At 30.6% G+C, this 24,298-nt stretch overlaps 2 protein-coding genes and 1 pseudogene across 2 annotated transcripts; all 3 read right to left on the bottom strand.

The window, feature by feature from the left end:
* Window positions 1–2,929: 2,929 nt before the first annotated feature.
* LOC128133564 (uncharacterized) lies at window positions 2,930–4,057 on the bottom strand. The gene has a single exon (XM_052771053.1). The coding sequence runs from the start codon at window positions 4,055–4,057 to the stop codon at window positions 2,930–2,932; it is 1,128 nt and encodes a 375-aa protein (XP_052627013.1).
* A 6,244-nt stretch (window positions 4,058–10,301) lies between these two features.
* LOC111877142 (boron transporter 4) lies at window positions 10,302–15,558 on the bottom strand. Its single transcript, XM_023873675.3, has 14 exons — window positions 15,401–15,558; window positions 14,959–15,064; window positions 14,390–14,472; window positions 14,115–14,307; window positions 13,905–14,043; window positions 13,673–13,838; window positions 13,426–13,592; window positions 13,173–13,346; window positions 12,993–13,088; window positions 12,782–12,898; window positions 12,359–12,681; window positions 11,153–11,432; window positions 10,929–11,066; window positions 10,302–10,639 (listed from the first exon to the last, which is right to left on the bottom strand). Exons 2-14 carry the CDS (start codon window positions 15,060–15,062, stop codon window positions 10,604–10,606), a joined length of 2,016 nt encoding a protein of 671 aa, XP_023729443.1. The 5' UTR covers window positions 15,063–15,064; window positions 15,401–15,558; the 3' UTR covers window positions 10,302–10,603.
* A 1,651-nt stretch (window positions 15,559–17,209) lies between these two features.
* Window positions 17,210–23,683, bottom strand: LOC111877149 (cysteine-rich receptor-like protein kinase 3; annotated as a pseudogene).
* Between the last annotated feature and the right edge of the window lie 615 nt (window positions 23,684–24,298).

Here is a 24,298-nt window from a genome sequence, read left to right as displayed (position 1 = left end):
ACCAATTATTCCCAACCTTTAAGCATCTCATCAACTTGCTTAATTGCAAAGTTTTTTTTAGTTATTCAAGTATTTTAGTTTTCAAGTAATCAAACCCCCCTCTTTTTAGTTTAATTGTAGTTGTTAGATTAATTTCACTAGTTCTATTGAATTGCATTGGTAATTGAATACAACCATTTTCCCGATGATCAATACCCATTTTTACCATTATATTACGTTTATTTAGCAATCAAAAGGGTGTAATTTGCTTGGTGGGCTTGACATCCCATCAAAAAGTTGTAAAAAATAAATTTGAAATCAACACTAATTTTAGGTGGGATTTGTAAAAAAAGGTTTGGATCAATTAAAAAAACCAAAGTTCGGACCAAATTTATAACAAATTGTAACTTTTAGGACAAAAGTGTAAAATTACAAATGACGTGAGATTTGAAATCAAGATTAAATGACAAAAATCTGTGTCTATATTCAGCCAACAAGTTAAAAAATATTTGGCGTTTAATTTTTCATTTTGAATATATTTTAACCAAAAAGCCAAAAATAGTTTTAAAAAGTTAAATTTTATATATTTTTCAGAATTTTCTTTTTTTAAGCTTATAAAAAAATTATTTTGAAAAATACTTTTACAATTGCTAAAAAGCATTTTTAATTTATTGATTTTTCGAAAACTCAATAAATGAATAAGTTATTTTCTATTACACTTATGATGTTTTATGTTAAATATTTGTTTGTTTGAAAACAAAAGATTTAATTAAGTTTTTCAGATTATAAGATCCAAAAATAAAATATTATTTTGTTATAATTTTTTATTATTGAAGACTTAAACAAAAATATTTGGATAAGCATAAAAGTAAGGTATTTATATTTTAAACAACAAAATCACTAATCGATGACATTATCAATGACGTTCCGAATTTTGTTTGTTTTCTTTCTTGGTTATTTAATATCCTCTGATTTTTATTTAAATGACACTTAATTCCATACTTTTTCTGTTGTTTAATGAAGAGTAAAATATGATCAATACTCGATAGGCCGCTGCAGTGATGATAAAACGCTGCAGTGATGATAAAACTAAATGAACTCTCTTGGCACTCGTTTTTCTTCTTATTACTCAATTAAAAAAAATCAAAATTAACAATTAAGTATTATTTGTAGAAAATATATATGAACGAACTCCATTATTCAATCATTTAATTCATATTTAACATGAAAATAAAGGTATCGTTCAAATATAGCATGTAGGGTTACATTACATCATGAAATCACTAATGTTTAATGAAGATGTTAATAATAATTATTATTGTTTGCTTACCAAAAAGTCTAGCAGTTTTATTTGAAATAAGTAACAGGTTCGTTCGCCTAAAATATATATATTTTTTCCTTTTAGCTTATTATGCAAGATTTACCCCCCCCCCCCCCCCCCCCCCCCCCCCTCCAATAATCAAAGTGGCAAAGTACCTTGTATTTCCTTTTATAAAAATAAAAAAAGCATAACATGTTATTGCATCTACGAAATCTAATCGTTGGTGTTGGACGAACAATAGTTCATCTTGGTGTTTTTGAACGGTAATGATTTTATGTAAGTTATAATTCTTGGCCCTATTTATATTCTGTCAGTTATATGTTGGCTGTTCTTATCTTTTTATATATTTGCTTTCAAATCTACCAAATCTAACCAAAACCAATATTAATAATTTCGTGGCTACAACAAAATTGTCTTCCAAACAAAGAATACATAAGAAAAGAATTTGTCTTATATATATTTGAACGTATGTTAGTGAATAGTGAGTATCAGGAATTCAAATATAACAATTTAAGTAAAATAAAGTTTTATTAAGATAATATTATATTTGTAACTAAAACTTGGCTTTCTTACAACAATATTTTTCCTTATATATATATATATATATATATATATATATATATATATATATATATATATATATATATATATATATATATATATATATATATATCATATATAAGATTATGACCCGCGTTAAACGTGGGGAACACATAAATAAAATACAAATTTATATAGATATTACAAAATAATTATAAGAAAAACATGGTTATTGGTATTATTGAAATGTGTAGAAATTACACTAAAATAGGTAAATATATATAGCGTTGAAGGACCTCTTTATAGACAATATTTTTTGTTTTATTAGTTCAATGACCTTGCTTATCACATATAAGTATCTTCAAACATTTTTTACTTGTGACACGGAAAACAACTATATACAACCAACCATGCATGAAAATGGGTCTAAACAAGTATAATCCAAAATTTGACAATGTACTTCAAAATATATTGTTATTTTATAGCTATATTGCGAAATATAACTGTATGACGGATTAATTGCTCTGATAAGTTTAACAACATGACGGATAAATGAGTATTAGGAAAAGATTATACCTGAATGATGCGTTGAGATGGATTAACGATGGATTGTGTTGAATAATTGGATAATTATATAGATAGTTTGGATAGAACTCTGCTATTCAGAAATAGAACAACTATTTCAACAGAGAAGACAATTGAGATCAACTCAAGTCTTAAACACTCAAACTTAGCTTGTTTATTTCATTTGGGCAAAGGCCCTATTTATAGGCTCAAGAGAGCCGGTTACAATTATTGTTGCAATCGTTTGATTGCAATACGACATATATATTTACATTATAGCCCCCTAGACTATTGAGGGTTACACACTTTATGTTACATCAATCGACACTTAATAATTATTCTACCGACACTTCTATTTAATTACATAACAATCCTTCTACCGACACTTTTACATAATTAAAAATATAATAATCCCTTCCACATTGAAAGGACAGATGTCTTCAATAATGGCTTTTTTCGTTATTACTTACGTCATTCCTCCCGCCTCCAAAAAGACATATTTTTGAATAATGTTTTCTTTTATCGTTAATCTTCCATGAATGATGTTTCTTCTGTGTTTTCTGAATAGTGACTGCAATTGTGTCTTGGTGCATGCATAATATGTTTACAAAGTTGTTTTTTGATATCAGTAGGTAATTCAGCTAATTGATGAGAAAACTTTTCGAAAGGTTGTTCGAAAATTTCAATTGCTTTCATTGCTTCCGGAGTGATTTCACTATCTGTTAACGAATAGATAATGAAAGTTTTACTGGCGTAATTTACTCTGATTCTTGACTTCTGATCTTTACCATTGCCTATGCGTGATGATGCTAAATAGACACCGACGAGTGCAAAGATTAGATGATCCTGTGTTGGTGATTCTCGTGGTAGATCGTCTTTTGTTGGTTTTGAGCCGTTGCTTATTCCCATGTTTGCGAAAGTAATACTTGGGACAATTAATTGAGAGTCTTCATCAAAAATTGGATAGCTAGAATGCATTTTAATGAATAATCCTCTTTCCTGTTTTGCCAATCGTATTTTATAATTTCTGATGATAGTTTGCACAGCAGAAGGGAACTCGCTGATGCAGTGTAAATTGGTGCCTTCTAGATAAATGGTGTCAATGAATCCATGAATAAAATAATCCCATAAAGTCATAGGATCTGATAAGTTGGCTAAGAAAACTGCTTTAGGACCTGGGCGTCTGGCTACTGGATAAAAGCCCATCAAAGAATGGACTTCGGTATATGAAATGAGGCTATCCCATAATTTGGCAAATTTTTTGGCAGATGGTTTTTTCATGGCTTCTTTTTCTTTGGTTGATAGAATGGATTCAAGGGCAATTTTTGCATTTAATTGGTTAAGGGATCTTGGGATGGATACAGGTTTTTGTGGTGTGAAGCTGGATATAGGTTTTTGTGGTGTTAGGAGAACTGTTTTTGAACATTCGACGTTATCTTTTATCACTGCTTTGTATGCTTCGTTGTATGCGGTTTCTGCTTCATTTTTCGTTCTGTAACTTTTGTGAATGATATTTTTTCCAAGAATATATGAACTGGCGATTCCCCAATCGTTATATACTCCTTTGTTTTTTTCGTTGAAAATTACGTACCATTTCTTTATATTTTTATGATCTGCTTGTAGTGGTGGATACTCCTCCTGGTTTGGCGTCATGGTTTGTTGACTTTCATCGGATGATATTTCTTGAATTTCTTCTTTTGGTTACTTTGTTGTTGAGCTGCTGGCTGCTTCTTCTTTAGATGCTGAACAAGATGATATAATTTGTATTGTTTGTTGTAGTTGCTCTTTTTCACGTTTGACTAGTTCAAGCTGTCTGATTAATGATGCTTCTTGTTCCTCTTTTTGTCTTAACTGGTGTTTGACTTGCTTCATGATGGCTTCCATTTCAATATTTCTGCTGAATGAATATTTGCGCCTTTTGGGTACCTGAATGATTGCTGAATGATGTTTGCTTTTAATATTTTAAATGATGATATGAGAATTTTCATATCAACGTATGCTTTGGTGATATTTTCATAACACTGTATACTTTATCATTGTTTACTTTGGATGTGTACTTTGGATAGGTTAGATATGAGGTTTCCCTCATGTTCTAAACCCAATAATGCTTTTTTCATAGGACTATTTACCTGAATCAGAATCAGTATCAGTTGTATATGCATAAATATCTATATCTGAATCTATCCCTGAATCTTCTATAGGTTCATACCCGAGATCATATGCAATTTTTAGTAAGTTTGTTTCTTTCTCTTTTTTAGTCTTTTTTGGACATTCGTAGGCTTTGTGTCCGTCTTCTTGACATATCCAACATTTACAATCTTTTTTATTAGATGGACAGTAATTTGTGTTAGATTGATATTTTTTCTTATATTGTTTTTTGTCTCGAAAATATTTTCTTTCACCTTGTTTATAATATTGTTTATATTTAGGTTTATAAGTTTGTTTTTTCCAAATTTTCTTTTTATATTTTTGTTTTTTATCATCTTTACAACCATATTGATTAACTTTATTAGATAGGGTATCACAACATAAATCAATTCTTGCATCTTGTGTTGTTTTTTGTTCTAAACATTTTTTCTACATCCATGCTTTTAATATACTTATCCTTGCTCCTAAGGTATCTGCAATTTTATTTTGTTGTAATGCTTCTTGGAAATCTTTTATTACACTTTGACTTACTAATGATGGTAATTTTTGGTAAAACATGTCTAATGCTATCTTTTTTCTAGTAAAATCTAGATTATAATAATGTTCAGAATATTCGCATATAAATGGGTCTAAATAACACATGTTACAAATTCGTAAGTTAGTTAGATGCCATAATGATTCTAATTGAAAATCTTCTTGAGATGTTTTATCTTCTATTTGTTTTCCTATGAATTCTTGAATAAGCCGATTTAATACATTTTTAAATGTTTCCATAGCGTCAGTGGTTGCTATCATCATCGTCTCTGTTTCATCGAGAGATGAAAGGAAACGATATGCATTGCCCTGTGTTTTATGTATAATATAATTAAGAAAAATTTTTGGATGTAGATTTCTTAATTCTTCAGTTAATTGACTTTGAATTCCCATTTTATTACTCCATTCTTGAATTTTTGCTTTGGGATTTTGCTCACAATCAATAAAAAGAATATCTGAATTTGTTGGAAAAGTAAATAGTTTAGGTATATATTGTGGAGATATTTTTTCCCATTTGTTTTGTTTATTTTTGACAATTCCTTGTCTATATAAAAAATTTTCTTCTAATGAAGGTGGTCCATATATATATTGACTTTGATAATCATCTTCAACATATGATTGTTTTCGTTTTAATCCAAAATTGTGTTGTGAATCTCTATATGGATTTAAATAAGAGTTTTCATCATCTGAAGAAAAATCATATATTACTTCTGCGTCATCATTATCTGAATTATTTTCTATTATATTATTTTCTTGAATTTCAGACGGAATTTCTAATGCTGCAAATAATTTAGTTAGTGTTTCTACTTTTTCTTGTAAACTTTCCATATATATTAAATAAAATTTTTTAGTCCTAGTGAATTAGTTATTATTAACGCTTTTTTAAAACTTATTTAACAAATTAATTTTGTTATCTTATCTTCAAGGTTTTTTATTTGTTCTTGTTTCCAATTTATACTATTATTTATTATATATATTGCTTCAATATTAGATATACAATTTATTATTGATATGTTAGAGTCTATTTTTAAATTTAGAAGAAATTTTTTAGACTGTTTTAATGTTTTACGAAAAATTTTTAATTCTTGTTTATTTGTGTTTATGCTTGAAAAACTCATACTTATAGCTTGAATAACTTATAATAATGATTATTTATATAATGTTTATGGTGACAAATAAAGACGGTCATACCAAGGATAGAAATAAATGAATGTTTATTAATATTTAATCTTCTTGGTATATACTCATAATTGCATTAAGTATTTTTACTACAATTGTTTCAATTGTTGGTGGATTGAGTAATAATGATGACTTTTGCATACGAATTTTTTTGAACATATATTTAAAAAATGAATATTCATTATTATGTTTATGATACTGCTTATGCATATATTCATATGAATAAAAGATTTAATATTTAAAATAATAGTAAGAACGTTACTTAGCTCTGATACCAAATTGAAAATAAATGATGACGGATTAATTGTTTTGATAAGTTTAACAACATGACGGATAAATGAGTACTAGGAAAAGATTATACCTGAATGATGCGTTGAGATGGATTAACGATGGATTGTGCTGAATAATTGGATAATTATATAGATAGTTTGGATAGAACTCTACTATTCAGAAATATAACAACTATTTCAACAGAGAAGACAATTGAGATCAACTCAAGTCTTAAACACTCAAACTTAGCTTGTTTATTTCATTTGGGCAAAGGCCCTATTTATAGGCTCAAGAGAGCCGGTTACAATTATTGTTGCAATCGTTTGATTGCAATACGACATATATATTTACATTATAGCTCCCTAGACTATTGAGGGTTACACACTTTATGTTACATCAACCGACACTTAATAATTATTCTACCGACACTTCTATTTAATTACATAACAATCCTTCTAACGACACTTTTACATAATTAAAAACATAATAATCCCTTCCACATTGATCCCCCCCCACCAACAAAGAAACTATAACCAATAAATCTGCAACGAAGCTAATCATCCCTTCCAATTCATCTCTAATATCATGTCTTTTTTTTCTTTAATCTGAGTTGTTGTCACTATCATTGACAATGTTAAGATTTATTGATGACTTCTTTTTTATTTTAGGGATAACTATGACATAAATCATTTATCAGGTCCATCATTTATGTTTATATCTTCGCTTTTTTTGTCGATTTTGATATGCCTTCTCCGGTTTACCACCATCTTTTTTTTTTCAGACTCCTTTTTTTTTGAAATAACATTTTTTTTTGTGAAATTCGTTTTACGGTTTTTAGTATGTGCAGGTACGTTGATTTTTTTGAAGTAAAGAAAGTATGGCTTTTGTTCCATGTTGGTTCTTAGGTTTGGTTCTTATTTTTTGTGATTTCTCATAATTCATTGCGTTTTATTTTCCATCTTTATGTATAGAACATTTTATCCATATAGTCATTCACTACAGAATTTAATAAAGGAAAAAAAGAAACACCCCCTTAGTTTTATTTACTTTGCAGATCATCGAGCCTTCATGCAAAGCTTACAACATAATGAAAAAAAACAAAAAACCCTTATGAGGTAAATGCCAATTACGATTCTACTCATTTTCCTCTTGTAACAATTATCTCACTTCAATACTTCAAAACATCTGTTTTTGTGTTTCAGCATATTATTGATAGCATGAAAGATCCAAGCATTGTTGCATTTTGGTTAATCACAATGACTCAAATTATGGGAGGATTTAAATATGATGATGAGGTCAAACATAAAATATGATGGTAGTACAAGGTTCTTCTTCTTATTATTTATTTATTTACTTATTGTTTAATTCAACTTTATTACAAAATTAAATAGCTTTTTTATTGATATTAGTGTTTCTTATTTAGAAAAATATGAGATATGATCAACTTCTTAATGCTATAGCAATGAGAAAACTTGGATGAACAGGAAGTGAGATAAATTTATAATTTATTAACTTCAATGAGAAATTAATTAATTACAATTTTGTTATTGAATTTGAAATACAACAGGGATTATATCAATGAATCCTGAACGTGCAAGAAATAATCCAGTGGTAGCAAAGAACATTCGTTACCATAAAGCAAAGAGCAAATTAGAGGCAGAAGTGATGAAGCTCAATCCACCACCATGACCCCAAAACTGGGGGGGCTGGGGGGGATCAGTATAAACAAAAGTTTCTTCATTTATTTTTAGTAATTTACATATTTGGTCCATGTGTTTAGTTGTCGGTTTTGGTCCCTAAAAGAATCAGGTTGTAGTTTTTGGACATTGTTTCACTGTTTCATAAAACTTTTATGATTGCCTAAGTTAACAGCCTAACTGTTAGTTTTTTTTAAGTGACCATTTTGCCTTTGAACCAAAACTAAAAAACATATAGCATAACAACAAAATTTATATTTTTCTTTTTTTTACTTAAGTTTAGAGTAAATTACATTTTTGGTCCTTGAGTATACCTATTTTTTTTTTCAGAAGGTTCTGAGGGGTGTTTTCGGTATTTCAGGGTCAAATGTTGACTCTAGTTGAGTACACACTTCTATTATACCGTGCATTCTTACCTGCCTATGTATGGTACCGATTCTTTTTGAACAAAGAATACGGGAGCCTATTTTCATCATTCACAAGATGCTTATATTTAACTTTAAAGCTCATATCAATTGTTGAGAATGTATATTTCTTATTGTTATTCTGTTACTACCGAAGACATAAGAAAACTTTCTAATGAGGGCTTTCATGTCTTTTGTACAACCCGTCTGTTATATTATGTCATGTCATCTCTTGTTTTGTCTATTGATTTTTTACAAAGGTATACACACACATATAACATCATAATTTCATTATAATATAACATTCAATTTTAACATTTAGTTTACTATTTTCGAAAAAAGGATCATAGTTACCTATTAAAAAGATGGAACCAAGAACCAAACACAACATCAAAAAAAAATTCAAAAACAACATTATACATGCAAATTATAAGTATCCAACAAAAAACCATACGAATGAGTAAAAACATATAAATTCGAAAACAATATCAAACTTACAGATTAAAAAGATTTAAGGAAGAACTACATACATTTATTCAACTAATCAGACTGATGGGAAGGTTGAAGTTTTTTTTTTATTTGTTTTCTGCGAGGAGTTATGACATAATGTTTGTGTAAATCGATTATTAAAAAGATTTAAAAAATATATACAAGTCAATATGATGAAAATTAGCAGATAATCAATTGAAATCTCATTTAAACTTAAAATAGAAGATATCATGCTTCAAAGTGTATTGGTTCATAATAATATCCGAAACTTTTGAAATTATAAATTAATTGTTTCCGAGATTTCAACATATAATATATTTGGAAAACAATTTTGAATGGAAATAGAGCCTAAATTTAAGGTTTACATTAATAAGGAACCGATTTTGTAGTTGTAAGTTTGGAAAGAATTCAAGTATCATTTTCATTCAATTCCTACATTTAATTTCCTAATATAACGGGTTGACTTTTTGTTTGATCAAGGTGACGTAAGCAAATTGATCTGAGGGTGTAAAATCTATAAAGAAAACACAATCAATGACCCAGATTGTTTAAGATGATATCATAAGATTTCTCTTTTAATAATATTTAGAGACAATTTTTAAAACAATACTCAAAATTATCGTAAGCATATCATGTGGAGTTTAATTATTTTAGTAAATTACTAAATTGTCTTTTCGGTTTGGTTAAAATTGTGTGTTTTGTCACTAACTTTACTGTCCTTATGATATGATTTTGTTGTGTTTTTTGTTCTCACAGATATAAAAAGACTACATAACACTCTTTGCAATTTTTTTTTAATACTAATTGTAGGGTTTTCGATTTTTTTTTCTTTTTGTATTATTAATTGTAGGTGGTAGAGGTTAACCGGTAATGCTTATTTATTTTTAAAACACCTATTTTAAATAATTAACAAAGTATTTGTTCTGTACACAAAATACTACTTAAAATAAAGGTATTTTATGAACAAAAAATTTTCAATTGCTTACTCATCGACGTGTGAGCAGGCGCGGAGAAGAAAAGGTCAAAGACTTGAGCATAAGTGGAGTAATGACTTCTCTATAAAACAATGTTGTTTTATAAAAAATTTAACTGGTCACCCAACATTAACCCATTTCCTTCTAAAGTGATTCAAGTTTCAAAATATTTCACTTTTGCACATTGCTATGAATTTAATCCTTTCAAGAAATTTTCAAGCTTAAAATTAAGCTCGATGGGTTTTTTTTCTTTAAAAACCATAAAGATCGGCTCAATGTTCCACTGGGTTGGGCCCCATAAAATAACTGTTTTGTACATTCACAATTTCACATAATCACATTCACATTGAACTTGAAGTAAACGAAAGTAGTAAACCAACACAAATACACAATTACACAAAGACTTATTGAGTTCTTGTGCATACACCAAATGCATACTAATTATTCATTACCTTTACACAGCCATCATAGTGGTATCCATCAATGATCATTGATTCCTGTGTTTCACTCGGGCTGGATATAGTCCCCGTGATAAATTTGCTGCACAAACACAAAAATGCACCACTAGTTTAAGATCTACGAGTCATTAATCACTACATAATTAAGAATAGATGATAGTTTATTTTGGAGTACACATGTTTTTAAAAGTTTGGTCCCTATTTTATATCATTTATTACGGGTTTGGTCCAAAGAAGAAGTCTTGTTGCAAATGACCATTTTGCCCCCAAAAGAACACGATGGTTGCTTTTGGGGGAGATTTTAAGGAGAGGTGGGTTAAAATAATATGAATACTAATCAGTTTTATCATTCGAACAAAATTTAGGGTTACCTGTGTGCGTCTTTCTTCTCTGAAACTAAGATTCCGAACCTTGAGCTCCCCTCTATTTGTAGTCATTTGATCAAGTATTTCAGCATCACATATCGCCACCTCACCTTCAATGCTCCCACCATGATCACTAACCGATTCCTACATGTATTTTGTTCATGAAGAAACCAAAGATTCAAAATTAACAACTTCAGTTATGATTATGTCATGGGTTGAGAAAAAGTTACCCTGAGATTGAAACTAGGAACTCTTGGTGGACTACCCAGGATTTCCTCATATTCGGCTGCATCAAGTTCCCTCAAATAATGAAGTTGGAATAGTTTTGGTAGAATGTGTTGGCGTATGCTGATGAGAAGGAAGAAAGGAACTGGGAAGAGAATTCCAGCTATAGGAATCCATGTCACACCGTAGCACACAAGGAAATACACGATTTGGAAGACTGTGAATACTACTATGCTTCTAAATGGGACTGACTCGATAAAAGAAGCATGGACCTTCTCTAGAACCCTGTCATATAAATATATATACTTTATTTATAACAGAATATAAATATACAAATATAAAAAGAAATTTTAAACTGGAGCATCGATAAGACGATAACAAAAGCTTTTTGAAAAGCTTCATTATTATCGTAGCCCTTTCAAGTTAAAGCAAGTTTGTAATTGCACATTGCACAAGCTACTTTTTTTTTTTTTTCATAGCTGAAAAACATGGAAAAATGACTTTCTTTTTTCGTGCATATGTGCGTTGGATAGATGTGCATATCTGCACATGGATGCATATGCACTTTTTAATTATTTCAGCGATTCATCTAGACGTACAACCATAGTTTTTGTTTGGTGTCGTTTTCGTTTTTGGAAAATAAACCATCAAGAAAAAAGTTCACAAGTTCTCGGGGGTTATTAAGTTTTCATTTGATTTTAACTCGTATATTATATACACTTGATAATAGCTAAAAATATATAATGTAGATATATGAATTGTTAAGTTTACTTCTCTTTTTCTATAATTACAAAATCATATAGTACTAGAGCAAATTACATCTTTCGTCCCTAAGTATAGCTATTTTTGTAAATTTGGTCCCAAAAAGTTCTCTTGCAGTTTTGGTCATGATTTGAGGTGCTTGTTATGTTTTTGGTCTCTACACATGAAATAAGGACCAAAATTGTAAAAATCACATATACTTAAGGATCATAATTGTAATTTACTTTATATACCATCTAGTTATTCTAATTCTATTTCAAATATAACGATTCACATTAAATAAGAAAATTAAAACTGGTTGGACCCATCGACCACTAAGACGAGGAAAAGGTTTTCTTATGGTGAAGATGCAAAGATTTTTAGGTTTTTAAGTTGGAATTGAGATGACACAAAATAAAAAGCTGTAGAATTGTGATTAATCTTAATACTCGAAAAATGAAAGAACTCACTTGTATCTTCTGCCAGAGGGAATAAAGAGAAGCAAGATCCTTTCCCAAAACTGGTTTCCAGGAAGACTATCAATGGCCATGTAAGCAAAATAGCCCCAAAGAACTGAAGTTGGTATTAACTTTATAAGTGGCATCGCACAAATAGATCCTGCTAAAAGAAGCGACTGCAGTAGATTGCTGACTCTTTGCTCATTAACTCTCACAGGTAAGTGTGCATCGATGTGCTCCTCAGGATCAAACTTCGCCTTTGTGTTTTCTTCTCCATCTTCTACTTTCATCACTGCTTCTTGCAAGTCTTTTAGTTCTTTAACTATCGTAGTTGTCTGTAATGTAAGAAAAAATAAGTTAGAAAAGCATACTTTGAAAATTGTGAAAATGTGTTGCTATTTCTTGTGTTCAACACTTGAGATACTGAAGATTTACAATTGGAGAGCTATCGATTTCTATGAAAACGGTTTGCATCTTGTTGTAGATCTCGGAATTGGTAGCTTTCTGCTTTATGCTTTCCTTAGCACTCGCTACTAGCTTCTTTCTAATAAACTGGTAGAACAAAACAATTACATTATTAGAAGAAATAAATCAAATTAATGATACGTTTCTAATTCTATTATTTTTTTTTTTTTTGTGGAGTTGCCTGTTTTTTGAGAACTGCTAGGCTTTTAGTGTGCATGGGTGATTGAGGCAAGACACCATTTGAAGGAGGCAGTCCTAACAATCCACAAAGCAATGTCTGATACAACATTTGATAATGATTAATGAATATTAACTTCGGATAATAAATTAATAATAAAGCAAAAAAATAAAACATGGGTACCATGAATCCAAGCAAAAGAATGTCATAATGATAGGCTGAAGGATTCTTAAGGTTGAATTCTTTCTGTTGAGCCAACTGTGAAGCAACACTATGATCAAAGAAATAAAGCCCAGCTATCATAAGAGCTGGGATGAAGGCTGCAAAGATGTATGCAGGAGGAACTTTACCCATATCCTGTACTTAAATTCAAGGGAAGAATTAAGATCGAATTATGAAGTTTTATTATTTAAAATGTCTACAAATATATATTTACCTTGATAACAGTCCAATGGTATGTTGATTCAGATTCCCATAAGAGTGGACTAAAGAGTCTTCTTGGAACTCCAGAAGGGAGTTTTCCAGGTACACTGAAAGAGACAGCTGTCCACACTATAATCATCAATGGGACTCCATAGTCTGCTATCAAGCTTCTAAGTCGCCCTATATTCAGATAATACTTGTTACATATTAAGATGATAAGAATCTACAACATATTTGATAAAAAAAAATACTCCATTCACCTGTTCCAAACCACCATGATCTTGCTTTCCTGCTTTTTAATGCCGTGTATAAAAGACCAAATGAGAATACAATTGCCAACATACCATTGGTGTAAAGCCATTGAAATTGATACTTCACTTTATTTGCGTCCTCATTTTTAGGAACCTTGAACTCGCTCACAAGTCCCTAAGCAACAAAAGTTATAAAACATGAAACAACACTAACAAATTATTCGTGACTTTAGTTAATTACCTTGATTGCCTCTTGAAGAAAAAGAACAGAAATTAACATCCCAAAAGTTTCCCCTGCAATCCTCGTAAACCTATTGATGATAACACATGCATTGAAAATTGCAAGAATGAACAACATCATAGCTGTCCAAGTGCATACCCTGCAAAAATTTAAAAAATTAAGTCAAAATCCAATGATCAAATACTAATACTAGCGTTGTTACAAAATTACCATCCAGCCCATGCCAAAAACAACTCTTGCCCCAAATTTTGTCTCCCTTTAGCAAAGTTATACAAGTATGTGTACATTATAACAGTAGGTTCTGCAACTCCTAATATCAGAAGAGGTTGTCCACCAAGTATTGAGTGTATGAGGCCACACATAGCAGTAGAAATTAAAGTTTCAACAGTGCTTAACCTCCCATCTACAACAACAATTGAAAATGTTAACTAACAAAATTATTACCTATCATATCCTAATCTTTAGTTTCCTCTTCTGTAAAATACCTGTATCTCTATTAAGTTGCTCTCCAAATGCAATGACAGGTAGTGCAGAAGCAAAGAACATGTATGTAGTTGGAGCCAAAATCCTAAAGAAAAATCGTAATTACCATTTTCAATCAATATTGTAGTTTTCAGAAAGTGGTGACAAAATAGTCGTTGAAATGATGAATTAGTAGGTTATACATACACATAGAACTACATATATGTAAGTATATGATCTAAAGTTTTTAAAATCGCGATCCTCGTCGTATTTGGATCGTTTTGGGTAAGATTGTAATATCGTTGTTATTTATTTATCTAAAACAAATCTAAATTTTGTTTTGAGTTAAGTGAATCAAATGTGATCCCTATAATTTTTTTTGAACTGTTTAGGATCTTTCGATCACGTTGATTCGATCTAACAATCATGATCTTGCAAAAACAAAACAAGATCGCGTTATATATATATATATATATATATATATATATATATATATATATATATATATATATATATATATATATATATATATATATATATATATATATATATATATATCATGCATGTAAACCAAAGGATTGAAGAGGATTACCCAATTCCAGAGCGAATTCCAGCATTCCAATCCTGTTTATAGCACAATGCTCTTCCTCTAACATCATGTGCAATCCCTCTAAAAGGAGACTTCAAATGCTCCATTTCTGAAATTGTATAGATGTCATCAGGTCAACGTTAAGAATCAGTTTTAACTTAAAAAAAAAATCCAGATTCAATCTCATAATCTCGTTTCAGCGATTGATTATCGACTAGTTATCCTTATATATAAACACATTTTTGAATGCAATCATATAGACTTACAAGATTTCAAAAAACTAACTTGCAAAGAAGACGAAAATGGATGAATGTACAATAGAGAATATTTACAGTAAACTGAAGAAGCACACTAGTATATTGCACATAAACTGATAGAAAATAAGAGTTCATAAAAAAAAAAAAAAAAAAAAAAAAAAAAAAAAAAAAAAAAAAAAAAAAAAAACCTGATGAAGAACGTTGAGAAGCTACTCAAAGCCTAAGTGTTGAGTATGACCGAATTCAGAAAGATGGAAGTCAACCGTATGAAGCAAAGAGGTTCTTAAAATAACTGCCCATCGCTGACAGGTCAATGTCTTGATCAACGTAGTACCTAGTACCAACTATTTTGTATTTTACAATCGGACACACAAAACGATGAATCTATAAATTTAGCTAAAAAATAAAGAGATTAAAAGCCGTTGTCAAATTGATACAATATCATAAACAAAATATAATCTATTAATCTCTTATATAATAAAAAGTATTAATGTTGTTTTACCGAGACTTCGATCTCTTTTCCAAGAAATAAATTATTAATGTAATAATATAAAATTTATATCATATAAAATTGGTGTCGGCTCCTGATCAAACCATATTATTATTATTATTATTATTCCAACAAATTTGATTTTTTTAATAAATAATTCAACCCTTCATTTACCACATATAAAATTGGTTCCAGCTTTGAGAAAATTCAAAATTGTACAACATTTTGAAAATACTTTTAGTATTCGATCATTCAATGATATATCCACAAAGAGTAAATAACTAATTTAGACCTCATTAGCAAATATTTACCGAAATCTTGGATTACTGGAATAAAATAATAAGAGATATTAAAGGATATTACTTTTCCATGAAGCTTTTATTTCATGAAACCCTGAACCATTTATATACAAAAACTACTATGGATATAAGGCTATATAAAATGGCCAATGCAATGCATACTCAAAAGTGGGCCTCACATAATACAATTACACATAATTCTATATACACCAACATCGATCATACATATGTTTGATTGAGAGGTTTGGTTCGGATGTTCAACCTAGACCGAAAATCAAATATTTACATCGGTAGCCCTTTGTGAAAATATATGCATAGTGAGAACTAGATGGAACATGGAAACTTGAATATGTCCCAAGGCTACTGCATCATAAACATAGTGAATGTCTATATGATTTGTTTTGTGCGCATTTATTGCACTAGATTAGATGACATGTAAACAACGTTAATGGTATCGCAATAGAAAATTGTAACAATCAAAATTATCACCACTAAATACTCCTAAATGTTTTTTCTTTTTCATTTATACAAAATTAAACATTAGTTGTATAAATACATATTAAACATCAAGCTACTAGAAAAAACAGTCTTTTACGACGCGCAATGCGTGTCGTAAAACACTCAGACGACGTGCAAATGCGTGTCAAGGAAGGCCCTGTCATAACGAGAGACGACACGCTTTTGCGCGTCGTCTATAGACGACGCGCAGTTATGACACACATTTATGACGCTCATTTACGACACGCAATGTGTATCAAGGAAGACGACACGCATTTGCGTGTCGTAACCTTACGACGCACGTTTAGGACACGCATTGCGTATCATTAAATCCCCTATCATAAATGAAGATGACACACATTTGCGTGTCATAAACTTCAGCAACCATTTACAATATGCATATACGACGTGCCTTTATGATACTCTTTTACACATTATAGAGAAAAAATATATATACCAAAACAATCAATTTCATCCAATAACATTATGTCAAAAAATTATAATACATTGATATTAAATGGATCTTATTGTACTTTGTTATTAAGAGGTTTTCCCTAACTATATAACCTAATACTATATTGCTATTAAGGGACACCTTCTTGTTACATATATCATGTCAAAAAAAAAACCTTCCATATTATTAGTTTGCCACCTGGTGTACTGGGCTGTTGTCCGAGCGTGGATAACAAGTAATGACTTGAATTCATTACTTATGGTTGCTGTGTAAACATAAAAATATAATATATTAATATATACAAACCACTAAGGAAATATAAAAAAGAAAAAGAACTTACCGAGTCATTACCAGTAGGATTAATACCAGATAACCATGGTGAACCTTTTGCTAAGTGATTGTATCTACAATAATTTCATATTTTATTTCACTTTTTTTCAAGTGATTATGCAAAAAGTAAAAAAAGAATAATGTAAATACTAAATAATTGATGGAATAGCATACTTGTCTTAAATGTCTAAATCTGGCCCACGTCTTACTTCACTTATTTTGTCCCTGTCCTATAAGGACAGTGTTAACAAAAGAATATAACATTATATACCATAAGTACCCTCAAGTAATCAATCTCTTACAAAGTTACTAAGAGACTTAGATACTTACTTGGTATGTAATATGACACTAAGAAGCCTAAGAATTGTTTGTATCATCAAGAGAACATGAATGTATTTTCATATATCTAGTAGAGCAAATTGCAGAAAAAGCACAATGTATTTTCACCATTTTATTATTTAGACCAATTGACTATTCTATGTAGTGATTAAATCATTTTACTTTTTGACTGTTTAGAACAGGATTTTCTAGGTTATTTGGTTTTATAATCATGCCAAAAAGAACAACATACTTTCATCAGTTAATTGATTTAGCCACTGAATGTTATGTTTTATTGATTTAGTCACCAAACTATTATCATACTAATCATAAATAATGATTTTAGTTCAGTAGCTAAATTAATAAAATCTTGAAAGTATGTTATGCTTTTATGTATTTTGCCCTTTTTCAAAACCAAGTAACCAATGAAAATGGTTTTCTTAAAAGGAAAAAAATAAGTATGATGGCTTAATCACTATACATGGCAGTTAATTGGCTAAACTGATAAATGGTAAAGTATAAGCGCTTTTTCTGTATTTTTCCTTAAATACCATCAGAAAATGTTATCAGTTCTAAAAAAATAAATAAACAACAATCATAAGCATAGTCATAATTATCAATGTACGCCATGCTATAAAATCTACACCATATTATTAATTTTTTATGTATGAGGTGCATAACACATATCACCACATATGACAGTTCAAAGCTAAATTTATATTAATTTTTCAAAGGTACCTTAAAAGATAAAAAAAATAGAAAGTATAATGCCATAACATTGTTGTGTAGTTATTATTAATGTTTATTACCTGTTGTTTGGGATTCCGACTACTGATGTGACATTCAACTGAATTTTTTTTGTCACCATAAAGTAAGTATACATTGATGCCTTGACTAGTCAAAGATTGAATAACATGTGCAACATCTTCTCTTATTTGATCTTCAACATAAATAAGACCTGCAAGAACACCATCTATTCCTACATACACCACTGATTGGTTTTTGAACTATTTCGTTTCCACAAATGGGTTTTCATTAACTCCATGTCTGTCATGTCACAAATAGCATATCGTACTTTCATCATTTCTTCCTATTATTTACAACATAATATTTTCATTTTTGTCTCATTACAATTTATTATACCTTCTAACCCATTCCAATGTCCCAATTGAAGTTACTGCACCAGAACCAGGTTCCTCCATATATGTTCCATCATTAGCCTGCATACCATTAAAAAAATTAATCAATCATATTTATAAAAACAAAAAAAGTAGTGATTTCATTTCAGTAAGGGCAAAACAGTAACTTTTATAAGGTACCTTTACATTGGGACATTTAGCAGCCTTGGCAGCTTCCAGGATAGCTTTTCCAGTTGGATGTATTGTATTGGATTCAACATCAGTAACTAACTTCAAAACATCATTTTTAGACCATGTTTCTATTGAACTTAGCCATTAAATTCAGATACTGCATATTCACTAGGATCTAGTTTCTCATCCATTAAATTCAGATGCGTTCCACTCTCATGTAGATCCCATGCCTATCATACACATAACAAAAGAAAGGCTAGTAAGAACTTCTCACCTAAGCTTAAGGTCTCACTGAATATAGAATAAATCATTGATTGTTTGAGATACCTACATCATTAAAACCATAAATGAAAAGAACGGGTTGAATGAACCAACCCTTAATTATGAGATACTTACATGATCAATGAGATTTTGAGTGACTAATTGGTAGTCAACATCCTTGTATCAGTCTCCACTAATGATTTCTAGGACCACCACACCAAAGCTGTATGTATCAGCTTTCTCAGATAATTGCCCATAAATTGCATATTCAGGTGCTACATAACCATTATTCCTGCAAAGATTTAACATTGATTATTGAAAATTTACTTTAATCAAATTGAGTTAGTAGTTAAGTTATATGTACTTTTAAACATACAAAGACCCTGAGAATTTTGTGCTAGGATGAGCCTTATCTTCTGGTAGCAGTCTTATAAGCCTAAAATTTGCTATTTTTGGCTGAAATTCTCTATCAAGTAGAATGTTGCTGGTTCTTATATCTGTATGGATGATGGGAACATGGTGCTGTTCATGTAGATATGAAAGACCCCTTGCTATCCCAAAGATTATTCAAACCTTTGTTTCCAGTTCATAATACTTTTTTTTTCACCTGTTAAGTATTAACAATATTGTTTCTTTCCTCTACTAGAGGCCATAAAGGTTTTCTTAATTGCAACTGCACACCCATCCATGAGAGTTCCCTGAATCATTTCACCATACACAAATCGTGAATTAGATAGAGGTAATGAGCGTATTATGCTTCCAGAAATGTAATCTAATTAGTAGACATTTTACCTTGTATACTTCTCCAAACACTCCACCAAGTTTGTTCTCGTCACTGAAATTATCGGTTGCTGCTTTTAAATCGTTGTAGCTATAACTAGTTGGACCTTGCAGCAATTCGGTTGATCCAGTTAACATATCTAGCAATTGGAAAACAAAAAAATTAAGATAGAATCCATCAGGAAACTTGAAATGCATTCTATAGAGCATGTAAAATATTAGTTAGCCAGAAGTTTAAAGAATCAAACAGTAAAATTTGCAAAAACTCTAACAAAATGATGAATGGATGAATAAAAATGATCCAGTGACCTCATCATTTCAATAAGAGTAGAGGGCTCACCATCCCAAAGAAGAGATGTAAGATCAAATGTCTGGGTATGTCCAAAAACTGGAGTCGTGAAATACCTCATGAAGCATCCATAGTCGATTGCCCAACTAGAAGTTCTAGGAAGACAATCATATAAACATTTGGATCTCCACTTTAGGCATTGTAGACAAGAACTTCGACTTAGATTTAAATGATATTGAGCAATTCCATACACCATAGCATTACCACCAGTTTCTAATTTCCTTGTAGAAACTGTATAGAAGTTCGATGTTCTTATAGCAGCAATTTGAAGGTCATATATCAACCTTTCTGTTGTTCTTTGGAACTCTTTTGGCTTGGCCGATGTTTTGTTAACACATAATAGGTATTGATCCAGTTGATTAAACTCAATGAAGAAATTATAGTTCTCATATCTACATCAGAACAACTCAAGTTATCAACGACATTATCCTTTTGATCCATGAAATCAGTATAGTTAAAGTCTTTCTAGACAAACACTAATGCAGTTGATCAAACCACGCGTTCTATTTTCATATAAATTTGTAATTTTTTGAACAGGAGTTATAATATACAATATAAGAAAATACCAAGTGTGATAACCAATTCTTTTAAATAGATGATATTAATGAATTTTTTTTAGCAATATACAAGTAAGATGAAGTATGACAAACATATGCACCTGACATCGCACTCGTTGTAAAAAACATGAGCACCATTAACAACCCCACATCTGTTTAGCTGAGCTACACTGTTGTTAAAACAATTTAGACAATTTAGGATGGAAACATATCCTCTTCAACAAGCAAGGCAGTACACTGGAGCACCATCAAGAAAATGCAAAACACACTTCTCTTCCCTATATTGATTTTGATCTCCTACATATCCACAACATAACAAGATCAAAATTAATTTACTAAAGATTAAAAACAAAAGTCAAAATGAGTTTAGATACAAAGATGGCTGCTTACCTCTATATTAACTTTGTCAAAAAAGCTCAAGCTTAAGATCATACTCATGCTGACCAGCTGAAGCAGAGAATGTAAAAACACCTTCTGGAGCAAGATTCACTTTTGCATGTTTTGTATCCGCCAATAAAACTGTGATATAAACTTTATCCTCTCTCTGAGCCCACTTAACTTCTGGATGACAACTACAAAGCTCAATATATTTTTGAATTTATTAGGATACACCAATCATTGAACCAAGCATAAGCAATCATAAATATGTAAAACTAATAAATCAAATGTTTTCTAATTCTCAACATTGCAACACAGAGAACCCAATTCTTGTGATCTGAATAGATATGTAAAAATATAACAATTTTTTTGGCTTTTTTGATTATGAAGTTATGATAACAACCATCATATTCACTACATGGAACTTGGCTTCAGTGAAATTGTATACCATTTACTAGGGGTGAGCATAATAACCGAAAAACCGAACCAAAACCAAATTAACCGAACCATAATAACCAAACCATTTTAAAAACCGTTGGTTCGGTTTTTAATTTTTGTTAACCGATAACTAACGGTTCGGTTATGGTTTTATAGGTTAAACCGAACCATTATTAACCGAACCGCTAACTTTATATTTTAATATATAAAAATTATAGATGATATATAAAATAATATAGTCAAACTTATTTAAGATCCATTAAAATTTTGAAAATATAATCCATTAATCCTCACTTGCCAGGAGACGAACAAGCAATCCAACCATCAAAGGCTGATCACGCAGACACACCAAATCGAGAGTGTGTAATTCCTAATCGGCTAATTCTACAATTTTTAAACATTATTCACAATTAGTTTAATCTTCACACTCATAATCATAATCGAAGGTTTCTCACACCGTTAGTCCTAATCAAAGATTGTTTGGACTTTATAGTCCTATTCGAAGGAATTTTTGACTTTATAATCAAGACTTCTAGGTAAGTTAAGTTTTAGTTCTTCTTGACTCTGTGATATATTAAGAATGTATTTTTTTGACTTTTTTATTTACTGTTTTTGACTTAATCACATTGAATGTATATGAGTGATTGACTTTTTTTTATCCAATAACACATAATATGAATGTTCGGCTCTTTTATTTTATCGTTTTGATTTAATCGTATTGAACGTGTATGAATGTTTGACTTTATTTTAATATTAATATCAATTTTTTTAATGTTTTATATTTTTTTGAATGTTTTTGATTTTGAATGTGACTATGTGTTATCTCACTCTAAGTATTAAATATACATATTTTATTCTATTACTATAAGTTAGGTTACAAACATCGGCGTCGAGGACTTTTTGGTATTCTATTTTCATTTTTTATGCCAATATACTTTCGTCGTTTATATTATTTTGAACATTATGGTTAACCAATATTAACCATTAACCAAAATCGTTAACCGATAAAAACCATTAACCATAACCAATATTAACCATACTCAATGGCTACCAAAATGCATTAACCAATCATAATGGTTATGGTTCGGTTTTAACCAATAACCGAACTAAACCGTCCCATACACACCCCTACCACTTACGTCTGTGAACTGAAAGAACAAAATTTGTAACTGCAAATTGAGTAGAAAGAATAACAGATATTTTATGAATCAAAATTGTGTTTACAAACCACAGAAGCAGTATAAGAAGAAGAAATCAGATTGAAGCAATTGCTTTCAAATTTTGACTTAACCCTTAGGAAATTGGTTGAAGGGTATCGACTTAACCCACAGGAAATCGATTGAAGCAATTGCTTTCAAATTTCGATATGGTTGAAATTGAAATTTTGGAAATTGGAAGAATTGTGAAAGAATTTGAGAAACAATTATTTCAACCTTGTCGCTGTGTTTTTTCACAAGATCCTTCTGTTCTTCAACCACCGCCGCCATGTGTTTCTGGTTGCAGAAGCTCCGGTCCATGTTGAGGTGACAGAACTCATGTGCTACCCTGCAAAAAGAGCAGCGATGAGAAGTCCGGTGACCTCCGATTCAGATGTACGGCGGCCAATGGGTTTGGTCACGACGCCGATGGGCTGGGATGGGGAGATACGGGAATATGACACTGATGGGCAATATGTCGTTATCAAGATCATGGAAAAGAGCAGACACGTCATCAAAAAGCTTGTTATGAACTTCTTCACCCAATAGACATCTATTGGCTGTAAGAATGATTAGGTGTTCTAGTTCGAGTTTCAGATCCACTTCACCACTATCGCCCCATTTGGAAAAAGAATTCCTATGATTTTTTAAAACCAAAGAATTATTATAAACTTGGTTTGATGCAGCTTTGCGGAAGAAGAAAGTAGGAAATTAAAGTACCTCAGCTTCGAAGATCATGTGATCTACATACGCTTTAAGTTTATTAACTCTAAGAGATTCAGTAAGATGAGGAGAGGTACTGAGATCGACCATTTTTGTAGAGGCCAAGGAGAAGTTAGAGTGTTTTCAAAATTTTATGGTTTCGTTTTCCCCCATTATCTAGTCAAGGTGCGTTTCACTAAAATTATAAAGCGACACCTACAGAGGACACACGTTTAAGATAAAGCGCCCTCCGTGTTTTTTATTTTTTTCTTGAAACACTAATTTAAGGGCACGCGAAAATACGTGTCCTCTATCCTTCAAATTTTGGAAGGCTGACATCAATTTTAAGGACACACAAAATTACGTATTATAAATCAGCGAGTGTCATTGTTTGCGCGTCATTAAAGGGTATTTTTCTTGTAGTGAAGTTTTCAAAAGTTATTATACATACAAAAGAAAGCTCACAGGTCATATTGGGTCGTTATAAATACTACTTTGCATATTTAATAATGTACAAAATGTCTTCAAAGTTTCCTTTCCTTCCCAAAAGATCTTTGCTTACAACATCCTTAATTCCTGAAAACATGTTAATAAACATACACAATAAGCTAAAGGCTTAGTGGATAAAACTAACTTCATGAAGTTTGCATCTCATAATAAAATTTAAAACTATAAATGAGATTTTTCTATGTTTTACCAATAATATCTCACACCTATTCCAAACCG

Source organism: Lactuca sativa, chromosome 4 (genome assembly GCF_002870075.4).
Source record: "Lactuca sativa cultivar Salinas chromosome 4, Lsat_Salinas_v11, whole genome shotgun sequence".
Classification (NCBI taxonomy): Eukaryota; Viridiplantae; Streptophyta; class Magnoliopsida; order Asterales; family Asteraceae; genus Lactuca; species Lactuca sativa.
The sequence above is the reverse complement of the archived record's forward strand: the minus strand, read 5'-3'. Positions and strand labels throughout refer to the sequence as shown.